Here is a 22,744-nt window from a genome sequence, read left to right as displayed (position 1 = left end):
ACAAGCACCACAGCAAGACAGATCCATGAACATCCGTAGTCGACAAGAAAGTTTTCTAATTGATCTCTAGAGAAGTTTCCTTCACGCTTACCCTCTGCAAAAACCCATCATTGGCATGAAGATCTGTATCACAGCCACTAGTAGTACACGGTGCACGGGTGCGTGAATCTCAAGTTGATAGCCAGCAACATACTACTCACCAGCATACGCTAGTATCATCTGAATCTGGCACACATTGCATAGAATTTCGTCATGGGAGAACCAGAGGACGAAAAGAAAGCCCAAGAAGCCCCCTCCCAGGACGTGGAGATGGTTGATGATGACGTTGTCAACCCCACGCTAGAAAACGAGCATGTCACGATTCCTGATGAATCCAACCCAGGCAACCAAGAGCCTTCAGTTGAGCAACACGAAATACGGTCAGATGTCTTACAACAAAGCAACACAGTTCAACCTTCCGGGAATTCAGAAAAGCCTCATATCATCTCCGTTGAATCTGAGACAATTTCCGACCATCCGCTGAAACCTGATGACCAGGTCGAAGAGACTGACGTGCCTGGCGAGGTCATAGAACCCACAGTTGATGCCACGTCTCCCGCAATTACTGTCAATGAACCCGAATTGGAGTCACATGAACAAGAAACTCAAGAGAACTCTCAAATTGCAGCTCAAGCAGAGTCCCAAGACGCACCTCATCTTGAAGTACAGCAGATTGAAAGTGAGCAACCAGAAACTCAGCAGGCTGACGACGCTCCTGTTGATCAAGAACATGGGCAAACCGAGAATGCTGCTGAAGCTGCTCCAGACAACATGGAGGAAGATCAGGACCCCAACACTTCTGTCACATTGAACCCTCCCAGCTCAGCTCAGAACTTTGCCACGCCGCTGAAGTCACTTCCAGCACTCAAAGACATCGAGCCAATCACAACTCCAAAGTCATTCAACGTTGCTAAGGACGCCGAGAATGTTCGCAGCTCGCCTGTTGCTGAACAAAGGTCCGCCAACTTGGCCGAGCTAGCTGAGCAGGATGATGTTCTTGATCACCCTGCTAACGACACTTTTGCATCTGCCGTCATGGACACTCACAACAATGACGGTAACACTTCAGAGACTGGTAACAAGCTGGAATCGGACCTAGAACCCGTTGCATCTTTCCTTGGCTTGGACTCTGCCACGTTAGGCAAGTTACCTTCTCTCATAATTTCCAAGCTTGTGACTAAGACACAGCAATTTCATGGGCTACAATCGGAGCTCTCTTTCTTTAAGCTCAATCAAGAGCAGTTCAGTCAGGTGCAACTGAAGAAGCTCGAAGCGTTCCAGCATAAAATTGAGAAGTTGACGGAAACAAATGCTAACATAACCTTGGAAAACGAAGTTCAGTACGACGAGTTGGTCACCCTCAAAGAAACGCTCACATCGGTCCGCAACGAGAACTCGAATCTTTCGGACAAAGCGTTCCAACTCGAGTCCAAGTTGAAGGAATGGGAGAGCAAATACAATGACTTACATGGCTCCAACGATGCGAATAACCTTCAACTCAACGAGGCTCTTGATAAGGCAATCAAATCGAATCTAGAACTGGGTCAAAAACTCAGCGAGCTTAACAAAGAGCTCAGCGAAGCCGTCAATGAGAAGTTCAACTTCAAGCTTGAGTTGAACAAAGCAAATAATGAGCTTGTGTACACAAAAAACCAGAAGGAGTGGTATGAGAAGGAGCTCAAGTCTCTCCAAGACAAGTACACGACCCTTCTTAAAAAGCACGATGCTGACAGCTTGAGAGACTCCAACCAAATAAGCTCTCTCTCTTCTAAGAATGAGACTTTGGCATCTATCAAAGACTCACTCCAAGCCCAAATCAGAGAGCTTGATGCGAAACTCGAAAAACAAACTAATAAGGCGTCTGATTTAGAAACAAGTCTTGAGGTGCAGAAATCCAAATTCTTGAAGGATAGTGCTCAAAAGGATGATTTAATTGAACTTTTGAATGTTCAGATGAACGAAAAGGCCTCTAGAATCCTGACTTTGGAAAACTATTCTGAGGAGCTCAAAACCACTACATCTCAATCGATCTCGAATCTTCAGAGGGATCTTTATGAAAGGGAGGATAAGCTTGCTCAAGTGGAGGAGAAACTCAGACGTACTGAAGATGCTCTTGATTCCGAGCTCCACAAAGAGACCGAACTCCCGAAGTTGGGTACTTCTGCAGAATTGATTATGCAAAACAAACCTCATGGAATCTCCTTGTCTTCATTATACACTGAATTCAACCACATGAAGAAGGAACTCGTTCTCGAAAAATCACAAAAAGAAAAGCTTGCTGCTCAATTGCAACATTTCGTATCTGAGCTTGAGTCCAAGAAGCCTGCCATTGCATCTTACAGAAACCAGATCCAATTCTACGAGCAATCTCTCAAAGACATGCTTGGAAAGCTTGAGGCTTTGAGACTCGACAAACTTGATTCTGATAAGGAAACTAATAGATTGAGAACGAGATTGAGTAACTACGAGGCAGAATTGCAGTCCTTGAAACAGTTGTCGAAGGATCTTGGAAGACAGTTGTGCTATTATCTCATTCATTCGAAGGTGAGAGATGGAAATGACAACCCATTGACTTCAGAGGAAAGAAAAACGATTGACTTGATTTTGACAAAGAGCGGGAACAAGGATTCCAACGGTGAGTCTGACACTGACCAACTTATCACTGAAAGGCTTGTCGGCTTTTCCTCTATCATTGAAATGCAGCAGAAGAACCAGGACTTGCTAGTGGCTGTGAGACTGCTTGGTAAGCAGCTTGAAGCAAAGGAGCAAGAGACGGAGGGACTTGAATCTGCGGCAGTAGAGGAGGCTAGAGAAGCAATCTTGACATTACAAGGAGAGCTTGATAGTGTCAACACCAGGCTTGAAGCCGTCACCAAGGAAAGAGACCTTATCAAGTCATTGGGTGATACTACTTCATCAAATGGTACAGAACTGAGTAAGGTTGAGGTCAGACTTCTCACTGAATCCAATCAGGAGCTCAAGACAAAGCTCAAGGATACCGAGGAATCCTTGAAGACTATGCAATCGCAGCTGAGTGAGAAAATCAAATCATTAATGGAGAGATTGACTCAGTCTAATTCTGCCTGCGAAGAGGTGCAAACCAAACTCAGTTCCGCTAAGCACAGCGCTTCTCTCGCCGAGAACAGATACGATAATGTCAAGAAGCTATTGGACAATACCACTAGACAAGTTGAGAATGCAAACCGAGAGGTCGCCTTCTGGAAAGAGCAAGCCTCTAAACAAGAAACTTTATTGGTGAGAAAATCGAATGAGCTCCGCGATGTGGAAAGAGGGCTTGCTGAGGCCAACTCTGCCCTGGAGAGCTTGAGATCCGAGAAAGAGGTTTGGGGTGCTATCCAAAAGTCATTGAAGGAAGAGGTAGCCCAGCTCAAGCGTGATAAGGACCAACTTAACTCATTTGTCTCCAATTTACAATCTCTTTTCAAGGAAAGAGAACAGTCCAGCTTGGAGTTGTCCAACAGATTATCTCAAAGCATTGAAAACTACCAGGCCTTGCAACAGAAGCTTACTCAGAAGGAAGAGAAGATTGAGATATTGACTTCCCAATCTGAGATGGCATTGAAGGCTCAGAATGCTAAGCTTGAGCAGGTGAATGAGATCAGCCAGAGATTGGTAGATGCAAAGCTGAAGATCTCCGAGAAAGAATCTGTTATCAAGACATTACGTGATCAGCTCACTAACGCGTCAAAGGTACGCCCTAATCGCGCATTGGAAGCAACTGTGACTTCAGAAAACGGCAACAATGCTTCCGAGTATGACGACATCAAATTCGAGTTGAAGCAAGCTGAGGCGCAAGTGAATGAGTTCAGTAACATCGCAAAGGCTGCCGAGGACGCTTTAGTCAAGGCCACTGAGTCTTTCGATAACTATAAGGTAACCGCAGATGAAAAGATTGAAGCGGCGGAAAACGAGAAAAAGGCGTTATTATCTCAAATTGATTCCCAGAAGAAGGAGATTGACGACCTTCAGAAGAAACTGTACAGCGACCAGGCGGAACACCTTAACACAGTTCAAGAATTGAAGACTAAGCTTCACGAGTACTCCTTGAAGGCTTCTTCATATGACGACTTGAAGTCTGAATATGAACAGAAGTTTACCGGCTTGTCAAACGATTTGAATTCTCAGGCTCAGATGAATGACGCTCTTGACAAAAAGTTCCAGGCCAAATTTTCGGAAGTGGAAGCATTAAACACGGAGCTCGTGACTCAGAAGGACTTGAATCAAACGCTCCTCCAGAAGATCGAGGATCTCACTGTCAAATTGAACAATGCATCGGCTGAATTGTCTACGAAGGAATCTGTTGTTAGCGACGAACAAGCGAAGAACCTCGAGGAGCTTGAAACGACAAAGGCAAAATTGAATGACTTACAGTACCAATTCAACCTCACATTGAACCAACTCGAGTTGAACAAATCAGGCAACAGTGCGGATGATGCCTCTGGGGAAGACTTGAAGGAGGTCGTCAACTATTTGCGTCGGGAGAAGGATGTTGCTGAATCCAGAGTTAATCTGTTGATCGAAGAAAAGCAGCGTCTTGAAGTTCAAGTCGATACAGTCAACGCAGAATTGGGCGCTGCCCGCTCACAATTGAACAGGCTTCTGAACACCAAGGTTCAATTGGATGACGCCACGAAGGAACATGCTCGTTTACTTGAACAGCTCGAGCAGTTGAATATCTTGAGGGAAAGCAATGTGACCTTGAGAAACGAAAACAAGAAGTCTCTTGAAACCGTCGAGAACTTGCGCAAGGAGATTGAAACTCTCAAGTCCAACGCAGTGTCTAATCCATCAGCTGGTGTCAGTGATGAGGCATCTGCTTCCGTCCATGAACAGGATCTTCGCTTATTGAAGGAGGAAAATGAGAGATTGAAGAACCAATTGGAGAACAACGAGGAAATGAAGAAGCTTTTGGCCAAGTTCGATGCTCTCAAGAACGAGTTTAGATCTAAGCTCATCGCCCACAGAGATAAGAACAGAGAGTTGGAGAAAGAGCTTAATGAACTTCGCAGCACTCACGATACAACCACTAAGCAGCTTTCTGATCTTCAGAGTCAACAAGGTTCAGGTAGCAATGACAATACTGACGCTTTGAAAGAACAGTTGAGCAAAGCTGAGGCCGCGAAGCAAGAAGCCGATAAGAGATTTGAGACTGAGGTCACAAATTTAAGAGAGCAGCATGAAGCCGACAAGACGAAGTTAAGAACACAGTTGCAAACCCAGTTTGATGTAAGACTTGCTGCAGAGCTCGCAAAAGCCAAGTCAGAGTCGACCACAGAAGGTAGCCCAGCCGCTGTCTCGGAAGATGAAATCAAGCAACGTGTGGAGCTGGAGCTGCGTGCTAAGGTCGAGGCGGCCACAAAGGAGCTTACTGCAAAGTTTGAGAAGGAGTTGGACAGCAAGGTTGAGCAGCGTGTGCAAGAGAGATTAGCTTCACAAGGTGCCAATCAGGCCTCAAACAAAGAAAAAGAGGAGCTCACCAAGTATTACGAGGACAAAATCAAAGCTCTCAATGACGACCTCGAACATCGTCTCGATGACGAAAAGCAGAAGTTGGAGCAAACGATTGAGACCAAGTACTTATTCAAGCTCCGTGTCTTGACTAGAAAGCTCGAGAAATATGAGGGCACTGAGAGCTCTGGTGGCGACACTCAAACTAGCGAGAGGCCAACTAGTGCAAGACAAGGGCAAGGCAGCGGGAGAAGCACTCCAACCTACAGTGGACCTCATGGCGAGAGTACACTAAGCGTGATCCAACCAAACACTTCTGGTAATAGAAACGGTCAACAAGCTGTCACCTTCCCTCAAACGCAAGGTCAGGGCCAGGGTCAGCAGGGTCAGCAAAGAGGCAACTACCAAGGTACACACCAGGGACACACCTACAACAGAAAGCGTACTTTTCCGCCAAGTTCCGGCAACACTTACAAGAAACCAAGGGATGACAAGGATTAACGAGAAGTATCTTGTTGCGCCTTTCGTACGCTTGAGAGATCAGAGGCTATGCTGATTGAAAATTGTTTTGGAACCACAAGGTGAAAAAAATGTGGAATTGATTCATGATAAATAATGTATAATATATAGAAAATGTATTAATAATGCTCGAAGCAGCTGCATCTTTTCTGCACCTCGAGGTGCATCAGGTGAGGCTGATGAAAGATATTAGCAGCCAATGTGCATCACCTTCTAACAAACAGTTACTTTTTTTCTAAAACCATGGAAACGCCTGAAGAAGAATGGGAAAACTTTGAATCCCTTCATAAAGCAAAAACTGTGCATCCCATTCAGCTACAACTGATGCTATCCGACACCAAGTTAGATCGAATGTTCATGAGAAGAACGAAACTGATACCGCAAAGAGCGCATTTGCTGAGTACAGATAAGGTTGATTCTAGTGACTCTTTAGATGTGCACTTCAATCTTGGTGCTGAAGAACTTTCAATTGGAAGCTCAGACTCGGAGGAAGACTTCCTTCTTATAGACTCAAAATGGGATGACGAGAAACCCATCTCAATATTCGTCACATGGGAGAAGTATGTCATTGCGCTGCTAGGTGGACTAGCAGGCTTCTGGTCTTCAATTTCGAGCCCAATCTTTGTGCCTGTGCTTTCAGAGATACAAGATGCATTTCATGTTTCCGAATCACTAGTCAACATAACCATCGTTGTCTACTCCATATTCCAAGGTGTCGGACCACTCGTATTCTCAAACTTGGCTGATACCGTTGGAAGACGTCCCATTGTCATTGCATGCCTTTTATCATACATCATTGCAAACTGTCTTTTGGCAGTGAACCTGACGTTTGCAGGTTTAACTGCTCTTAGATGTATACAAGCATTTTGCATTTCGTCCACCATTTCTTTAGGTAGTGGTATAGCCAGTGACATCACCACGAGAGCAGAAAGAGCATCATTCATAGGGCTCACAACGGGTCTTGCGCTTTTAGGCCAGGCTTTTGGTGCGTTTGTGGGTGGAATGATCTCATCTGCCTTCGGATGGAGAGCTATCTTCTGGTTTTTAGCAATCTCCTCAGGTTGCACGCTCGTCATTATATTCTTGCTTCTACCGGAAACTGCATCATCAATCGTGGGCCCACAAGCTAAGAACCATCCTAAGAACTTTGAATGGCTAATGTTTGCTCCGATAATGAGATTGCAACATTTTGCCAGTAGGCTTGAACCGCCTGCAATCGAAAAAAATAGAACTGAGTCGAGCACTAAGCCAAAGTTCAATATCTTCAAGCCACTCGAGGTCTTGAAGCAAAGGGAGGCTATCCTAGTATTGATTCCAGCTTCTCTTTGTTACTCCCTATGGTTGATGATGCTCACAACACTCTCTCATGCGCTCACGAAGCAGTATAACTACTCTCTAGATCGTGTTGCCCTTTCATACATCCCCTGCGGTATGGGTGGCCTTCTTGGCTCGCTTTCGGTGGGGAAGATGCTTGATCGTTCTTACCACAAACACATGATCAAAAGCCGGGAGGAGGGATCATCATTTAATGTTTTGAACTCGAGGCTCATTGTTTCGATTTTACCATCCACCTTGTGTGTCACTTCATCATTACTTTTTGCATGGACTCTTCATTATACGGGTCCGGTGTCACTTGCTATCATTGCATCTTGCATCATATCATATGGAGCCATGTGTTGGTTGACCATCTCCAGCACTGTCATCGTGGACTTAAGACCTACGGAGGCTTCAGGTTCATGTGCCGTGGTCAACTTAACCAGGTGTTGGTGTGCTGCAGTATTCGTCAGCATATTGAGTCAAATGGAAAGAATGGGAACTGGCTGGTGCTACACCTTGATGGCATCCATCTGCGGCCTTTCCAGTTTATGTGTGGCATATTTGTACACACATAACGACGACTGATTAGAACGACTTCTAGGCAAATACACGAAGGGTCCACCCTTGAACTTTATTACCTTCTGGCTTCACTTCCACTCTCGATTCGTTTTTCTCAGGGAGCAGAATAATAGCACCATCTACGCAAAAGCGCCTGTTTTCCTGGGGAAGTAGGTTTTGGCCTCGGAGAGTAATCACGTCCCCTGTCTCTGCCTTCTTGTACGTGACCTTTGGGTTTTCAATGTGCTTGCCATTGTCGTAGGCCTCTAACATAATATCGTACAAGTACTTACCTGTGAGGTTTTCCTCATGTTCATAGCCAACAGCAACGACATAGAGTGACTCTTCATGAATGTCGCCTTTGGGCAGGATCGTGAAGCCAGGCTCAAAGTTCTGCGCTGGCGTTATAACCAAATACGAAAATGGTCCGTCGTACTTTGACAGTCCGATCAGAACGGATCCATCGTACTTCTGTGGTCTTCCGAGATTCTTCTGAGCGGCAATCTTGAATCTCTCGTTGCCATGCTGGCGAAGTTCTTCAGTATCACTGTCCGCTACCAAAGAAGCATGGAACGCCCAAGAAAAGACAACGAGGAAGTAGAACTGATTAGGTGCATCTGCCACTTCCTTCCCTCTGAAAAGAATCTTTGTTCGCTCAGGTAAACTAGCCAGATAGAGGTTCAATGGTTTTGGGGAAGTTGCAGTAAATAGCTTCTGAAGGGCAGTGTATAGATCGTTCACGCCAAGCGAAAGTGCCAATGCGTTGCCTGTTCCGGTTGGAAGTACCGCAAGATCAACATTACCCTTTGAAGGGTTTATAGCTAGGCCATTGACGAACTCACTTACGGAAGTATCTCCTCCTAGGACAATGACAGTTACAGGTTTATCCAGTCTGAGGGAAGTGGCAAACTGTGTGATTGATTCAGCAGATGTAGTCGGCAAATATTCGTGGTCGACCTGAAGAACATCTTGAAAGATAGGCTTGAGTACTTTAGAGTACACACCGTCCACAGCGTTCGTCTGGCCTTTGCCAGCCTTCACAGAATCCACAACATAGACGTGATTCTTAGTAATAGCAAGATCATCTTTGGAGACCGCCACATATGAAGCATCAGGTTTTTCTGATTTCTCGATATTCACATGCCATGCTCCTTCATCATCAATTGCGGAAACGGCCCATTGACCGGAGGTTTCATAGAATAGTGGTGCCATTGTGGGAATTGTGGTGGTCAGATCTCGCAGCCACACTTTGGTGATAAGCTACGCACTATACTGTGGGGAGGATTATATACATCTCTTTAATATACACATCAGGCTTGATCATCTATTGTAGCTGCCACCAAAACTATTGTAGTTACTGAAGCCTTGGTTTCCTTGTCCCTGATAGCCCTGATTATAGCCTTGGTTCTGGTAATTCTGGTTTTGACTACCGTAGTTCTGGTTGCCGTAGTTTTGGTTGCCGTAGTTTTGGTTGCCGTAGTTTTGGTTGCCGTAGTTTTGGTTGCCGTAATTGTTGTAGCCCCCCTGGTTGTAGGAATTACTGTAGCCCTGATTATAGCCTTGGTTGTAATTGTTATAGCCCTGGTTGCCATAATTCTGGTTGCCATAACCCTGGTTGCCGTAGCCCTGATTGTAATTGTTGTAGCCTTGATTTCCGTGATTCTTGTAACCTTGGTTATAGTTGCCTCTGCCTCTGGAGTTATATCCACCCCTGTTACCGTAATTGTTGTAGTTACCTCTTCCACGGCCACCGCCTCTTCCACGATTGGAAGTAGGCTGAGATCCGATAAGTGGAAGTGAGCGATATCCGCCAACTCTCATACTATAAGACATATATGGCTCTTTGCCTTGAGGACCGTTGTTGACATAGTCGGAAACATTCTGGAATCGTGGCCCATTGCGTTGCCTGTTGGTGATTGCAAACTTATCGTCGTCCGTGAGAACCTTGACATGTGGAATGTAACCATTGAGCAACATGGATTTTCCGGGGGTCGAGTTTGGAAAGTCGTACCATGACATCAAGTAGGATGAATTTTGAATATGTGGCATGTCTCCTTCATTGAGCGGGAACTGCAACTCCCCATCCACTGAAAAAGACAGCACCGGTTTGACGATACCTGCGAGTCCAGTTCGCTGTGCAGCGAACGGAATTTCCTTCTCGTCGTCAAAAGCTTTCAAAAACTTCTGATAGTTTTTGTTGGCACTCGATATGTAAAGCTGAGCTTTTTTGTTCGTATTTCTCTCCTTCTCGGCGTCGGTAAGCTCGTCATACTTCCCACGAACAGCTGTTAGAAGTCTATGCTCGTCGATAAAAGGCAACAAGGCAATACCCTGCCAACTCATCTTCGCTCCGTTCATATCAATCTTGAAGTTTTCCGGGTAAAAGTCAATGATCTCGCTGTCTGGATTGGACATGAGATCCCTGAACACCTTCGGTAAGGCATGCCCTGATGCAGCAGGCAAGACAGACATAAGCTGTTCATAGGGGCTGAAAGGTTCACCTTGTATGAACTTGATACCTTTATCGCCAAAAATCTCAGCCAAATCTGTGAAATCGGCTGCGAATGGCGCGTAGTGGTATGGGTAATACCACTGCCAAGATGGGCATCCTTGATAATAGTACAAGAGAACCCAAGAGACACCTTCGATGTAAGAGTACACAAGGTCCCTTCTGGTCTTCTCTATTTCCTCCTTTGTGGATAAATTGAACTTGATTTTATAGTAGCGATCTCTGTAACCTGGTTCCCATTCCTTCACTTGATCTTCATCTGGATCAGCGTCAGACTCAGTAGTTTCCAATTCACTGGCGCTTCTCTTTTTCAGTTCCTCGCTGGTGCTTTCAGCTAACTCCTCGGCTGGCGCATCACCATTCTTCTGTGCTATGAGCTTCTTGAGTGCGGCAGCAGCATCAGCATTGGCCATGTTGGCTTTCGTGATAACATCTCTGTTGTTCACGATATCCTTGTTTGAAAGCTGGGCGTATCCATCAACAAGCTTACCTGAGGTATCCATGAGTGGCATGTTCATGTCTGCAGTAATTGGTGCCTTTTCCTTGCCCTTGGAAACTGTAGAAAGGTATTGAGCACGTAAGCTTTTTTCCTCGTCACGGGCGACCTTTCTTCTCTTATCGTTGTTTTGATACCTCTGTTCGTTTTCGTGTCTTCTGCGCAAGATGTCGTCCTCTTTGTGAGAAAGAGCCCGAAGAAGGTGCTCCACTGCATCAAGATTGAGCTTTCCGTCACAAGTCAAGTAATCGCTAACCTTAGATACTATCAGCTTCCAACAGCCGACCAAAATGTCGATACCGTTGTCACGGACACTCAAAGATGGCAAGTGGGGCAAGAAATCGTTACCCACAAAGAAACACATAAATACCCAGTCGTCAATCGCTCTCTCGACATCCCATTGCATACCCATCCTGACCTTGAGCTCAACTTCTAGGTACTCACGAAGGACATTAACGTGAAGCCACAAGAACGGCTTCTTAGCGTCCTGAGCATCCAAAGCTTTCTTCTCCTCAGCTGTCATATTCATCTGGTCGGAGTATTTCATGTTTCGTCCTCCACCTTGAGCAAAAACGTCCTCTCTCAAGACCCTAAAATGAGGCTCGTGGGTAGCCAAACCCAAGAAAATAAGATCGGCATCGAGACCGTAGATGCAATGCTTTGTGTTTGGGTCATGCAGAGGATCCAGTCTCTGTGATCTGATAAAGCTCATAAGTTTATGTTCACCTTCACCAGGAACTGTAGCATCACTGATAATGACCTGCAAGTCTTTCCAACCCGGGTCGGAAGCAAGCTTGTATGCTACCCAATATCTCAATGCAGCAGCCAAGCCATCCATAAACGGCGTACCGGGGGTAATGGCGTTAGAATCCCATTTCTTCTTGCCCTTGATGGATTCTTCGATGACTTCACCACGAGCCTCGGCATCGGCGATCTGCCTTGCTCGTTCTTCATCCTGGATTTTGGCATCCTGAGCTGCTCTGAATCTTCTTGCACGTTGCTGGTTCATCTTGGCTCTAGGTGCAACTCCATCGACAGCGATCACTAGCACTTTTCTAGGTCTAGCCATCATAAGAACACGATCTGTGTATTTGAAGACATCGAGGAACATTTCGTCTTCCGTTTCCGGAGCAGGCTTATGTTCTGGGTGGGAACACGGGTGCACAATACCGTTCATATCCAAGTACAAGTTATCTAGTTCTCCGTTGGGGTTGGGATCCAGGTATTGTGGTTCTCTTCCATACTGGGCATCACCGTCATCCTCCACAACAGGTGATATAATCTTGGGGTATTTCTTCGAAAGCCACCGAAAAAGAGCTGGAACACCCATGGCTTTTTATAATACAGCGGTATGCTATGGAAGTAGTTGAAGAAGTTTGCAACTAGGGACCGAAAAAAGCGGTGTATGCAGAGCCCCACCAGGCGAAGAGCCTACAGAAGGGGTCAAAACGAAGGAGATGGGGGAAGATGGATAGTGTAATGAAATTTGACAAAAATATTCACCTTTAAAAATTTGCAGGGTTTGTTGTGGCAAGTTCTACTGGTTGTGTTCGTGCGCAGCCTTTAGTAGAAGAGTAGGAATGATAAGGAAGGGGACCGCAACAGAGGCTAGACCAAGAAATTTAATTATCTTATTGGAGAGTACTTTGGCAATTGTTTTGTATGCCTTATGAATAACTTTTCTGTATCCATGCAAATAAGCACATAAGTATATCTATTGCACGTCGCTCAGTGTATTGGGTGCAAATGATCCCATCTACACACCGTCTTTTATCTACATTCTCTTTTATCAAAATAATACCCATTAAAATACACTCACTATTTGGCCTTGTTGAGAATCAGCTCATCACGTTCCTTCAGAACGTCCTCCACAAACTCCCGAGACGAGTTCTTCTGTTCGTAAGACATGACTCCGTGGTCGAAGTGAATTCTATTAAGCTCGGAGTGGTCAGGGCACAACTCTGGACCCTTTCTGCCCACAAGATACCATGGCAAATTGAAGATATCCTCCATACTCTCCAAAGAACGACCAGCAACCTCTGGAACGAAGAACCAGGCCCAGAAGAGCGAGATCACCAACACACCAACAAAGAAGTAGAAAGCACCATATGGCTGCAACGAGATCATCATCTTGGGCAAAGCCTTGGAGTTACCGTACTGGTTGGCAAAGTGCAAAACCATGACAGTCGACTGAGCGAAAGAACGGATGTTCAATGGGAAAATCTCGGAACCCAAAAGGTACTGGATCGAGTTGAAACCCATAGTCCAGCCACATCCAGAAAGGAAAAGCGCTGCCAATGCACCTTTAGAGGCTCTAGCCTGGCTTCCGGTCATAAGGTGGTCCTCGTCAGCAGCCTCTGGCACGATGGTAAGGAAAATGGCAAAGTAAAGCAAACAGATCATCTGAAGAGTGATACCCATGTACAAGGCGGTCTTTCTGCCCAAGAAGTCAATGATGAAGAAAGCACACAAGTAGGCCGAGCAGAACTTCACCAAACCCAAGATAGCAGTCATCTTCATCTTTTCAACACCAGTGACACCGATAACAGCGAACAATTCAGGAGCGTAAATGGTAACAGCGTTAGCACCAGACCATTGACCCAACACCTGAGCGGCAGCGACAACAAGGAAAAATCTATACCTGTTAGCCTTCTTCATGAGGAATTCCTTGACAACACCGATGGCAGAGTTACCAGAAACAGCGGCTTTCTCGACGGAAATCTGTTCGTTGATGTCGCTGATCTCACCAACAATGTAAGGGTGGTCAGGAGGAAGCTTTCTCAATTTGGACAATGACTCGATGGCCTTCTCGGGCTTGCCAACCTTCAAGTACCATCTGGGAGACTCCCAGGTGAAAGTGAAAGACATGATCAAGATCAAACCGGCAAAGATAATCTTCAAACTGGTGGGAACAACCCACTGCATTCTGTGAGAGGCAGTCATGTGCAAAGCGGTACCGTAGTGGGCGAAGTAAGCCAACATAATACCCAAGTAAACGGCACCAGCGAAAATACAGCCACAGAGACCTCTGATTTGTTTAGGAGCAACCTCAGCCAAGTAAGTGGGACCAATGGTTGTTGTTTGACCAATAGCCAAACCCTCAATGAATCTACCAGCGTAAAGCTGGCCAACGTCGTAGGAAGTAATCTGAATAATAACACCAACAATCCAAATAACACAAACCTCTCTCAATGCATTAACACGGCCCAACTTGTCGACGGTGTACATGGCAATCATGGCACCAGCGACGGATCCAAGCTGCACCATCGAGGTGATGTTGGACTTCAAGTCGGCCAACTCGTTGGCGGATTTCGATTCATCGGCCAAGCCAAATTGTTGTTTGAACGAATCCTGGGCAACACTACCAGAGATGGAGCCCTCATCAAGACCACGAGCGGCACCCAAGACACCAAACACAAAGACGGAAAGGTAGAGGGTCCAGTTGTAGACCTCGCTAGGAGAGTCAGTGTCCTCGATTCTCCATCTGAACTTCTTCTTCTCTGGGACGGGCTTTTCAACGGCCACGACTTGGTTCTTTTCAATGTCCAGCACTGAAGAGCCAGAGTACTTTTTCTGCAAAGTAGTCATCAAAGGCTAAGTAGATTATTATCTGAAAGAAACAAAAAAAAAAATTATCAAGGCAGAGGCGGCAGGGAAGATTATATAGACGAGTGCGGAATTAAGGAGAGGGTGAAAGCTTTGCAGCGATATGAGATTGCAGCTATGGTTCGTGGGTGCAAAAAAAGATGCACCTAGTATGCGAAGAGAAAGTCCGGGACGGTGGGGTACGCCAGGTGCAGTGACAACGTAAGAGAACAAGCTACCCCACATTGTCAAGTAGACCACGCTGCATATCGCGCGCCTGCATGGCGGGCCCAGGTAATTAGTACAATCCGTGGTCATACTAGCGAACAAAGATGGGTCGACGCCTAAATTGAGTATGGGGTTTTGTGACACATACCTGGAAGGGCGATCACGCCAGACGCCGTCTAGCTTATTGGTGACGGCGACACGTAGTTGCTGGGCTCCAAGCACTGTTTTGAAGTGGGTCGAGTGGAGGAGGGGCAGAAAAAAAAAAAAATAGTGACTATCGGTGTGACTATCGGTGTCCTGGATAGGACCCCGGGGGTACGTAGACAGATGAAAAAATTTGTATGTGGTTTCTCCACTATCGCCCCTCACCCCCCGTCGATTGAAGCAAGGTTTGACGCACACAAGGGTGGTTTCTCCGATCTCGGTGTGAAAGTCTGTTGACAACGTTTCCTATCAATCTGACAGCCGTGTGTAGTAGCAGGATGGTGATGGTTGACGAGGATTCGTTTTACAAGGGCAGTTATTGGCTGTAGAAGATCTGGGGCACGCAGAAATTCCGCTCTTCCCGCAGAGGCTAAAATTTTTTCTACAGATTCAAGTACTTTGGGCTCCGGGTTTGGGAGGCAATTTGGGCAACAATCCCCGGGTTAGTACGAGATGCCTAGTGGTAAAAGCATCAGCGCGGTGGTGCTATGCAGCCCGGCGCCGAGGCTGTGTGCCGGAATGCAGCATTGCCCCACCTGTGTTTGAACCGCGTACCAATCTTCTGCGGATCCAGTCCATTAGTCATCGAGGGGTGAGGCGTTGCACAAAACGAAAAAAGTTTGGGTTTGGATTGTGAGAAAATCGTCAAGCAAATGGTCATATCCAGCCAATAAGACTAATTGAGACGCTCGCGCGGGGTGCGTCTGGCTTTTGACAGACTGCGTGGGGGCACAACCGAATGAGAGGCTTACCAGACCCTCCTTGCTGAATACCGAGAACTAAGGCCCACGCTTAAAAGCCTATTGATGATATCTCCGTGGCAAACCTCGCTTGCTGGACTTTGCCCAAACTCAAAATTGCTCTTCTGCTGTGTCCAGCGCTTCAGGCGTTGCTGCATCACCTGTTTCGCAGCCATCACTCCACATTAGTCAAACCCGTCTTGCATCGCCTTGGAGCTTCCTCTTTCGGCACAGCTCGCTACCCTCGAAACCGTGCCCCTGCTAATGCTCTGTTTCTGTATGGTCTTGCGGGGGTGTCCCAGTTAATTGTTCAATTTAATCTGCCTCTTCGGCGCCATTGCTCTCATCGCCGCGGGGCGCCCGCAGGACAATGCGTGGGGCTCCGGGTCGAGGTGGGACACAATTGGGGGAGCTACGGCACGATACGAACCGAATCCATGCTGGAAACCTGCACCGCAAGACTGCCCCTCCGTGTCCTTGCAAAGGTTTTCTTTGGTAATATTTTTCAATTCGCTAAAGTCTGTGCACTTCGCCGTTGTGTTATCGCCGCCTTGGTGATACCATCAGAAGTAGCGGCTCTCTATTTTGTGACAGGGCCAAGCCTGTTCCTGCCAAGTCACGCTGCTGTCACTGTCAAAATTTTCACTTTTTGTCTTTCTTTTTCTTTTTTTTTTCTGGTGTTGTGGGGGCATTTGCTTGGCAGTATGGTGGGTGGTGATGTTCGAGCGACCCATACCCATCCTCCAGCATTCCTAGTTGCAGGATCTCGATGTTCTTTTTTTGGTTCCGCCCCGGAGTGATGCCCATGGACTTATCGTTTCACCTGCTTCTTTTGTCTATTCCGTCAGGGCCTGCGCAGGCCTCCTTTTTCTGTTTTGTTTTACCATCTCTCCATCAGAAGCCCCCACCTTATCAGACATGCCCGATTATGCTGGACCCGGGATCCTGGCACAATCCAAGCCCGGGTCGATCCGTTATCAAGGCTTAGGATAGCGTATCACCCCGCAGTCTCCATGGGCTTCTGCTCCACTAACCTGGTTTTTCTTTTTCACCAAAAGTGGGACTTTTCCAAAAAGCTCCGGGCTTGCTGCATCAACAGCCTCTACTTGGCACACGGGATTACGAGCTGGTTGATTAAGCAATTTCGTAAAATTGGGGATTTCTATTACCTCCTCATGCCTTGGCTTACGCCTCCTCTTTCTTGTGGTCGTTGACGGAATCCTCGTCCGATTCCTTCTTGTTCTGGCTAGCGTTTTCCACCTGGTGCTCCGACCCGGCTTTATCCTCGTATACCATCATGCCATGATCAAACTGCATTCTGCTAATTTCGGAATGGTCGGGGCAGAGCTTGGGTCCGTTCCGCCCAATTTGGTACCATGGCAAGTTGAAAATGTCATCAATACTCTCCAAAGAACGGCCTGCCACCTCTGGAACGAAAAACCACACCCAAACTAAGGAAATTAAAAGCACCCCGGAGAAGAAATAAAATGCTCCGTATGGCTGCATTGCAATCATCATTTCCGGGAGTGCTTTGGAATTACCGTATTGGTTGGCAAAATGTAAAACCATAACCAACGAGTTAGCCACAGAACGAATTTTCAATGGGAAAATTTCCGACCCCATAAGATACTGAATAGCGTTGAAACCAATAACCCAACCAGTGCCCGAAAGGAAAATGGCTGCAACAGCACCTTGCGATGCCTTCTTCTTTGAACCTTCCAAGGAGCTCTCGATATTGGGCACCACGTTCAAAAAAATTGCATAATACAATTCACACAAGAACTGAAGCGTAATACCGACGTACATTGACGTCTTTCTTCCCAAAGCATCAATGATAAAAAATGCGCCCAAGTAAGCAGAAACAAACTTCACCACACCGGCGATCGCCGTCATTTTCAAGGTCTCGATTCCTGTCACACCAATCACGCCAAACAATTCGGGCGCATATATCGTCACAGCGTTCGAGCCGGACCATTGTCCAAGTAATTGAGCGGGAATGGCTATGACCAACAATCTGTACCTATTCGCCTTCACACGAACGAATTCTTTGACAATATTGAGGGCGTTGTTCCCCGATTGTGCTTGTTTCTCCAATAACAATTGCTCATTGATGTCGTTGATCTCTCCAACAATGAGCGGGTGATCAGGTGGAAGGCATCTGAGCTTACAAAGGGCTTCGCACGCTTTGTCTGCTTTTCCAACTTTCATAAGCCATCTGGGTGACTCGATGCAAAACATGAATGTGAGGATCAATAACCCACCGGCGAAAATGATCTTGAGGGAGGTGGGAATGATCCATTGTTTCTGTGATGAATCAGAAATATGCAATGCGGTGCCGTAGTTTGCAAAGCACAGCAACATGACACCGAGGTACACGGCTCCAGCGAAAATGCAACTGCAAAGACCTCTGATCTGTTTTGGAGCAACCTCTGCCAAGTACGTAGGTCCGATGGTGGTAGTCTGGCCAACGGCGAGTCCCTCGATAATTCTGCCAGCGTATAGCTGGCCAACGTGTGAAGATGTAATTTGAATAATGACGCCAATGGCCCATAAGACGCAAACCTGTCTTAGAGCATTCACTCTTCCTAATCTGTCGACAGTAAAGATCGCAAGAAGAGCACCGCCAACGCATCCTAATTGCACCATCGACGAAATATTGGATTTGAGATCGGCAATTTCATTCTCGCTCTTGTTGGGGTCTTCAAAGCCAAAGGTTTGTCTAAAAGATGGCAAACTGATGTTGGAGCCAATGTTTCCTTCGTCGAGACCACGAGCAGCACCCAAAATACCAAACACCATCACCGACAAATAAAGGGTCTTGTTATAAATTTCTTTGGGGAATCATGATCTTCTATGGTCCATCTGAACTTCTTTTTCTGCTTTTGCTCGGTTGCAACCTCTGCATCCGTCAGCAAATGCTTAGCGGAATCTGGATCTTTTGTGAACATGATGTGAGAAATAGAAAGAGATCAAGAAAAAAAAAACTAAGCTTTGAAAAATTTAGCAAGAGGAGCTGTATTTCAATGATTCTGTGAATGATCCCGGGACCTTCCCTGGAAATCTGCATTGCCTCCGGTCCGTTTCCCCACTTCACGTTACAATTCAAGCACACTGCCCAAAAATACAGGTAGCATGACGTCTACACAAAGTTGCAGGCGATGGTTCTTCCAAAGCACAAAAGCTTTCTATAGGTGGATACGAAAAGTGGTGCTGCAAGAATGCGCACATCATGCTACTAAGCCTGCCGGCCCGGGAGGCGAAAAGTCTGATGTATGCACGTTTGACAGGTTGACATATGTCAAAATGCGTGCCAAGACTGTGGAAAAACTACATCAAATTTTGAACTCCAACGGCTAGGCAAGCAAGGGATACAAATTTTGATTGCCGCTTTCTCTTAAAGGAAGAGATACACAGCAAGTCGATGCATGTTGCCTATTTTTATGCATCTATAGCTCGACCTGTGCAGAAGACAGTCTCTATCATGCAATGAGCAGTCGGACATGGTCAGTAGGTTCGGCAGCAAACCCGGAACAGAGGCCGAAAGTACATAGGCTTTGAGTTTAACACGCGGGGTGCACCATGTGGGGAAATTTGGGCAGTCAACCAGCTTTCGAAGTTAGTAACGTTTCAAATTTCAGATCAACTGAGTTTCAAAGTGAAATTGCTACACGGATCCCGAGGCAACCGTTGATTTCCGAGCTCCCTTTTCCGCAGCACTGCCTTGAGACAAAATACCGCAAACAGTGTTGGGTCTTATTCGACTTTGTGGATTTCGGGGGAGTAGCAACGCGTCGAAGCACTGCGGGGCAACCCTTGTCTCAGACCCAGAGAACCCCGTTCAGGCCACGAGGTTCTCGATTGTCGTTACAATTTATGGACTTGATACAAAAAACTTTGTCAGAAAAACCGTTGACAGTGCCCCTCCCCCGCTCGGTAAATCTTGCGAATAGGACGCGGGAGGCTTCTCGACCGATAAGCGATAAGACTTGTTGCGCGATTCTTCACTATCGCTAGTGACTCAGCCTTGTCAATTGCGCTTCGAAGGAGCAACGATAAACGTTTACGGGGTTGGATGTCATCAAAAATAGAATGATGGTGTAGCAAAATGGAAAAAATTAACGACAACTGCAGGACTCGAACCTGCGCGGGCAAAGCCCAAAAGATTTCTAATCTTTCTCCTTAACCACTCGGACAAGTTGCCACTTTTGATGTCGTTCATTGTTGGCTATAATATATTATATAAAATTAATGACTTTTGGAAAATGAACAATTTTGTAATTTCATTATGTTATTTCGAATCTCATAATAAGTCTCCCAGAATTTGAGCACTGTAGCACAAAAATTGCGACTGTGAGGTGAAAATTCGCCTCCCGATCTGACTTGTCATGCATACTGAAGTACCCCATGAGTCCAACTTCTGAAATCAAGTTCAGTGTCGAACCAGAGTTTTGTGATGTCGACTGGGATTTGGAAGAGCAATGGACTCTGAAAGATCTTAACTTAAAGTACTCGCTGGGTGTTGCAGCCAAAATCGATGGTGTTACCTATGAGCATGAAGTATCCGATTCCACGGATCGAATGATCATATCGGGCCCCAAGGCTGATCTAGATATATTCAAAGAAAGCGTCCCTAAAAAGCAGCATGTAATCTTGTCTTTCTTGATTCCGAACAGATTACGTGGAATCATCATTGGCTCAAGAGGTAGATTGTTGAAGGAGACTTCGAGGAGACACCTGGTAACGATATCTGTTAAAAGACTACAGTGGGACCCTTTTGGTGACCGCTTTGGCAAAGTTCGTAAACCTCGTCGTAACATTGCTGTCCCTACTTTCGCCAATGACAATAATAACGTCTTCAAGTACCCTCAAAGAGCCTCAGTCATTATCGAGGGAACTTTACAAAACTGTCTTAATGCAAAGCATGATATCATCGCTAATATAATGAAGGCAATCGAAAGAGTTGAAATTTTGCTCGACTTCCCTTATGAGTTGAAGCGGTGGAGTAAATCTGTAACAGAGCCTGTCATCGTTAGGTATCCTGACATAAAGTTCCGTCTTTGCCCATCAGAACAGGGAGGATTCGTACTCTTTACAAAAAAGGAAGTTCTTGTCGAAGCAGTTGCCTTGTTTCAACTGCAGTTGAAGGAGTTGCAGGGTAATATAGGTATCTGTCTGGTACCGGTGCCACGAGCACTTCACGAACTCATGCCCCAATATCTAAATAGCTTTCCAGATATTGACATTTATTATCCGCCATTCATCGAGCATTCTAACTACGAGGAATGTGGAATCAAGTTGGCTGGTGATCCCTCACAAATTAGCCAGGCTAGCGACTACTTAATGCGCTTCTCCACGAAGTTTGGTTTGTACGAAGTTGATCTCGTCAATCTCTTTTCCCACGATATACGTGTCTTGAAAGCGGTAGCACGCTTTTTTGGAAGACGGCCATGGAAGTATAGGCAGTATGACAATGTCCTAGTCCTTCTCCCATCGCTTAAGCATTTGTGTGATATATCCAACCTCAGTGTTCCGTTAAAAATTGTCAGGAGTAAAGGATCTGAAATGAAACTTGCAATTAAAGGAGTTCTTCAAAAGTTTGAAAGCTTGTTGAAGGAGGAAATTCACATCGTTACTGGTCTATGCAACTACCAAGTCTACACAGCGCTTCAAGATCATTGGCGGGGCATTAAATACTGCTCATTGCCACGATGGGGAATCTTGTTTGGTTACAAGGATGAAGAATATTCTGCGAGTGAACCAGATGAGGAAAATTCTTCGAATCATCTAGATCAAATGCGGCTCAACTCAGCGATAAAGAAGATCAATGAAATAAAAGCTCAATTGGGATATAATGATGATTATATTATCACGATTCCTCCGGCAGATCAAGCAGCCATGTTGAATTCTGATGGTTTGTTGATGCCTGCAATTATGAAGAATTTGCCCGGTTCGTTCGTGAATCGAGTTCCTGAGAATGAGGACGAATTTGAAATTTCTGTTGCAAATGGAAACATTGCACCAGTGAAACAGCTTATCGAAAAATACCAGAAAGAGGTTCAGGATGTAAGATCTGAGGGATTTTTCAAAACAAGCTTTGAAGTTCCATCCCAATTGATAACTGCTCTTATACAATACAGATGCTTTAGATGTCGTGACATCAAAAAGCGTTTCGGAGTTGGTCTTCAAGTTCATGATTCTGGGAAAGCAATGAGATCTCGCACAAATATCTCAGACCAAACTTCAAAGACTCGAGTTACTATTTCAGGAGTTCGGATGCTTGTGATGAAGGCCAGAGAATATCTTATTGCAAAGGTCGATTGTCTTAAAAAGGAACGAGTGAAGCGTATCAAACTTGCATCTACATGGCAGTGTAGAGCTCCGGGATTTAATTTCTTGAGTTTCTCCAAGGTTGAAAAAGACTTTAGCGTCAAAATTCGATTATATTGTGAAACAATGAAAGGTGTCTGGCCTCATCCTTCCCATGAAGATGAGATTACCATCCAGGGTCCTAGTGACGCCTTTGAGAAGGTCGAGCAAGAAATCGATAAGCTTGTACAATACGAAGCCGATAATGTTGATTTCATGACTTACGAGGTTCCATTCTTCGCAATTAAAAGAGCAATGTTCGAACTAGAGCCGTGGTACAAATCCAAGTTTGAAGGTTACGGTGTAGAGTATCGCTGGGTTGATGAGTATGACGGCAGGTCGACAGGCACGTACAAGCTCGAGGCGTCAGGTTCCAAAGACAGGCTTGATAAAATGAGAGATGAACTCGATTATCAAATTGAGCAAGAAACCTTGAATTACTCGGCTATTAGCGCAATCATAAGGGTTCCCAGTGTGCTTCAACCTGAGCTCGAGACCTTTCATCTCAACAATATTCTTGAAGATACTTCATGGAGTGACGAAAATGATTTGTTGGAACCAATTGGAGAGGACTTCATGTTGTCAGTAGGTGACGAGCTGTCAGTTGAAAAAGTAATTCATAGGATTGAAGCGTGGACCAAAAAGACGATAGAGTTAGATAGGGATATGGGTTTTGAATACATCTAGCAATTTGACATTCTGTTCAGCTTTCGA

At 45.7% G+C, this 22,744-nt stretch overlaps 7 protein-coding genes and 1 non-coding gene across 8 annotated transcripts; 3 read left to right on the top strand and 5 right to left on the bottom strand. All coding sequences in view use genetic code 12, as the record gives it.

Annotated features, from left to right (window-relative positions):
- Positions 1 to 252: 252 nt before the first annotated feature.
- MLP1 (Mlp1p) lies at positions 253 to 6,009 on the top strand (the record flags this gene model as incomplete). Its single annotated transcript, XM_025479060.1, has 1 exon — positions 253 to 6,009. The coding sequence occupies one exon, from the start codon at positions 253 to 255 to the stop codon at positions 6,007 to 6,009; it is 5,757 nt and encodes a 1,918-aa protein (XP_025338533.1).
- Positions 6,010 to 6,270: 261 nt separating this feature from the next.
- CXQ87_000483 (uncharacterized protein) lies at positions 6,271 to 7,929 on the top strand (the record flags this gene model as incomplete). The annotated part of the gene is made up of 1 exon (XM_025479059.1): positions 6,271 to 7,929. The coding sequence occupies one exon, from the start codon at positions 6,271 to 6,273 to the stop codon at positions 7,927 to 7,929; it is 1,659 nt and encodes a 552-aa protein (XP_025338532.1).
- A 113-nt stretch (positions 7,930 to 8,042) lies between these two features.
- CXQ87_000482 (uncharacterized protein) lies at positions 8,043 to 9,114 on the bottom strand (the record flags this gene model as incomplete). The annotated part of the gene is made up of 2 exons (XM_025479058.1): positions 8,043 to 8,064; positions 8,126 to 9,114. 2 exons carry the CDS (start codon positions 9,112 to 9,114, stop codon positions 8,043 to 8,045), a joined length of 1,011 nt encoding a protein of 336 aa, XP_025338531.1.
- A 108-nt stretch (positions 9,115 to 9,222) lies between these two features.
- RAT1 (ssRNA exonuclease) lies at positions 9,223 to 12,237 on the bottom strand (the record flags this gene model as incomplete). Its single annotated transcript, XM_025479057.1, has 1 exon — positions 9,223 to 12,237. The coding sequence occupies one exon, from the start codon at positions 12,235 to 12,237 to the stop codon at positions 9,223 to 9,225; it is 3,015 nt and encodes a 1,004-aa protein (XP_025338530.1).
- A 488-nt stretch (positions 12,238 to 12,725) lies between these two features.
- CXQ87_000480 (uncharacterized protein) lies at positions 12,726 to 14,495 on the bottom strand (the record flags this gene model as incomplete). The annotated part of the gene is made up of 1 exon (XM_025479056.1): positions 12,726 to 14,495. One exon carries the CDS (start codon positions 14,493 to 14,495, stop codon positions 12,726 to 12,728), a length of 1,770 nt encoding a protein of 589 aa, XP_025338529.1.
- A 2,354-nt stretch (positions 14,496 to 16,849) lies between these two features.
- Positions 16,850 to 18,463, bottom strand: CXQ87_000479 (uncharacterized protein; the record flags this gene model as incomplete). The annotated part of the gene is made up of 1 exon (XM_025479055.1): positions 16,850 to 18,463. One exon carries the CDS (start codon positions 18,461 to 18,463, stop codon positions 16,850 to 16,852), a length of 1,614 nt encoding a protein of 537 aa, XP_025338528.1.
- Positions 18,464 to 19,783: 1,320 nt separating this feature from the next.
- CXQ87_000478 lies at positions 19,784 to 19,865 on the bottom strand. Its single transcript has one exon. It is a non-coding gene; the product is annotated as a tRNA-Ser (tRNA).
- A 203-nt stretch (positions 19,866 to 20,068) lies between these two features.
- On the top strand, positions 20,069 to 22,717 carry CXQ87_000477 (uncharacterized protein; the record flags this gene model as incomplete). Its single annotated transcript, XM_025479054.1, has 1 exon — positions 20,069 to 22,717. One exon carries the CDS (start codon positions 20,069 to 20,071, stop codon positions 22,715 to 22,717), a length of 2,649 nt encoding a protein of 882 aa, XP_025338527.1.
- Positions 22,718 to 22,744: the final 27 nt, after the last annotated feature.

This window comes from Candidozyma duobushaemuli (genome assembly GCF_002926085.2).
Source record: "Candidozyma duobushaemuli strain B09383 chromosome Unknown A_B09383, whole genome shotgun sequence".
Lineage (NCBI taxonomy): Eukaryota > Fungi > Ascomycota > Pichiomycetes > Serinales > Metschnikowiaceae > Candidozyma > Candidozyma duobushaemuli.
Note: the sequence above shows the minus strand (reverse complement) of the source record. Positions and strands in the feature narration are given on the sequence as shown.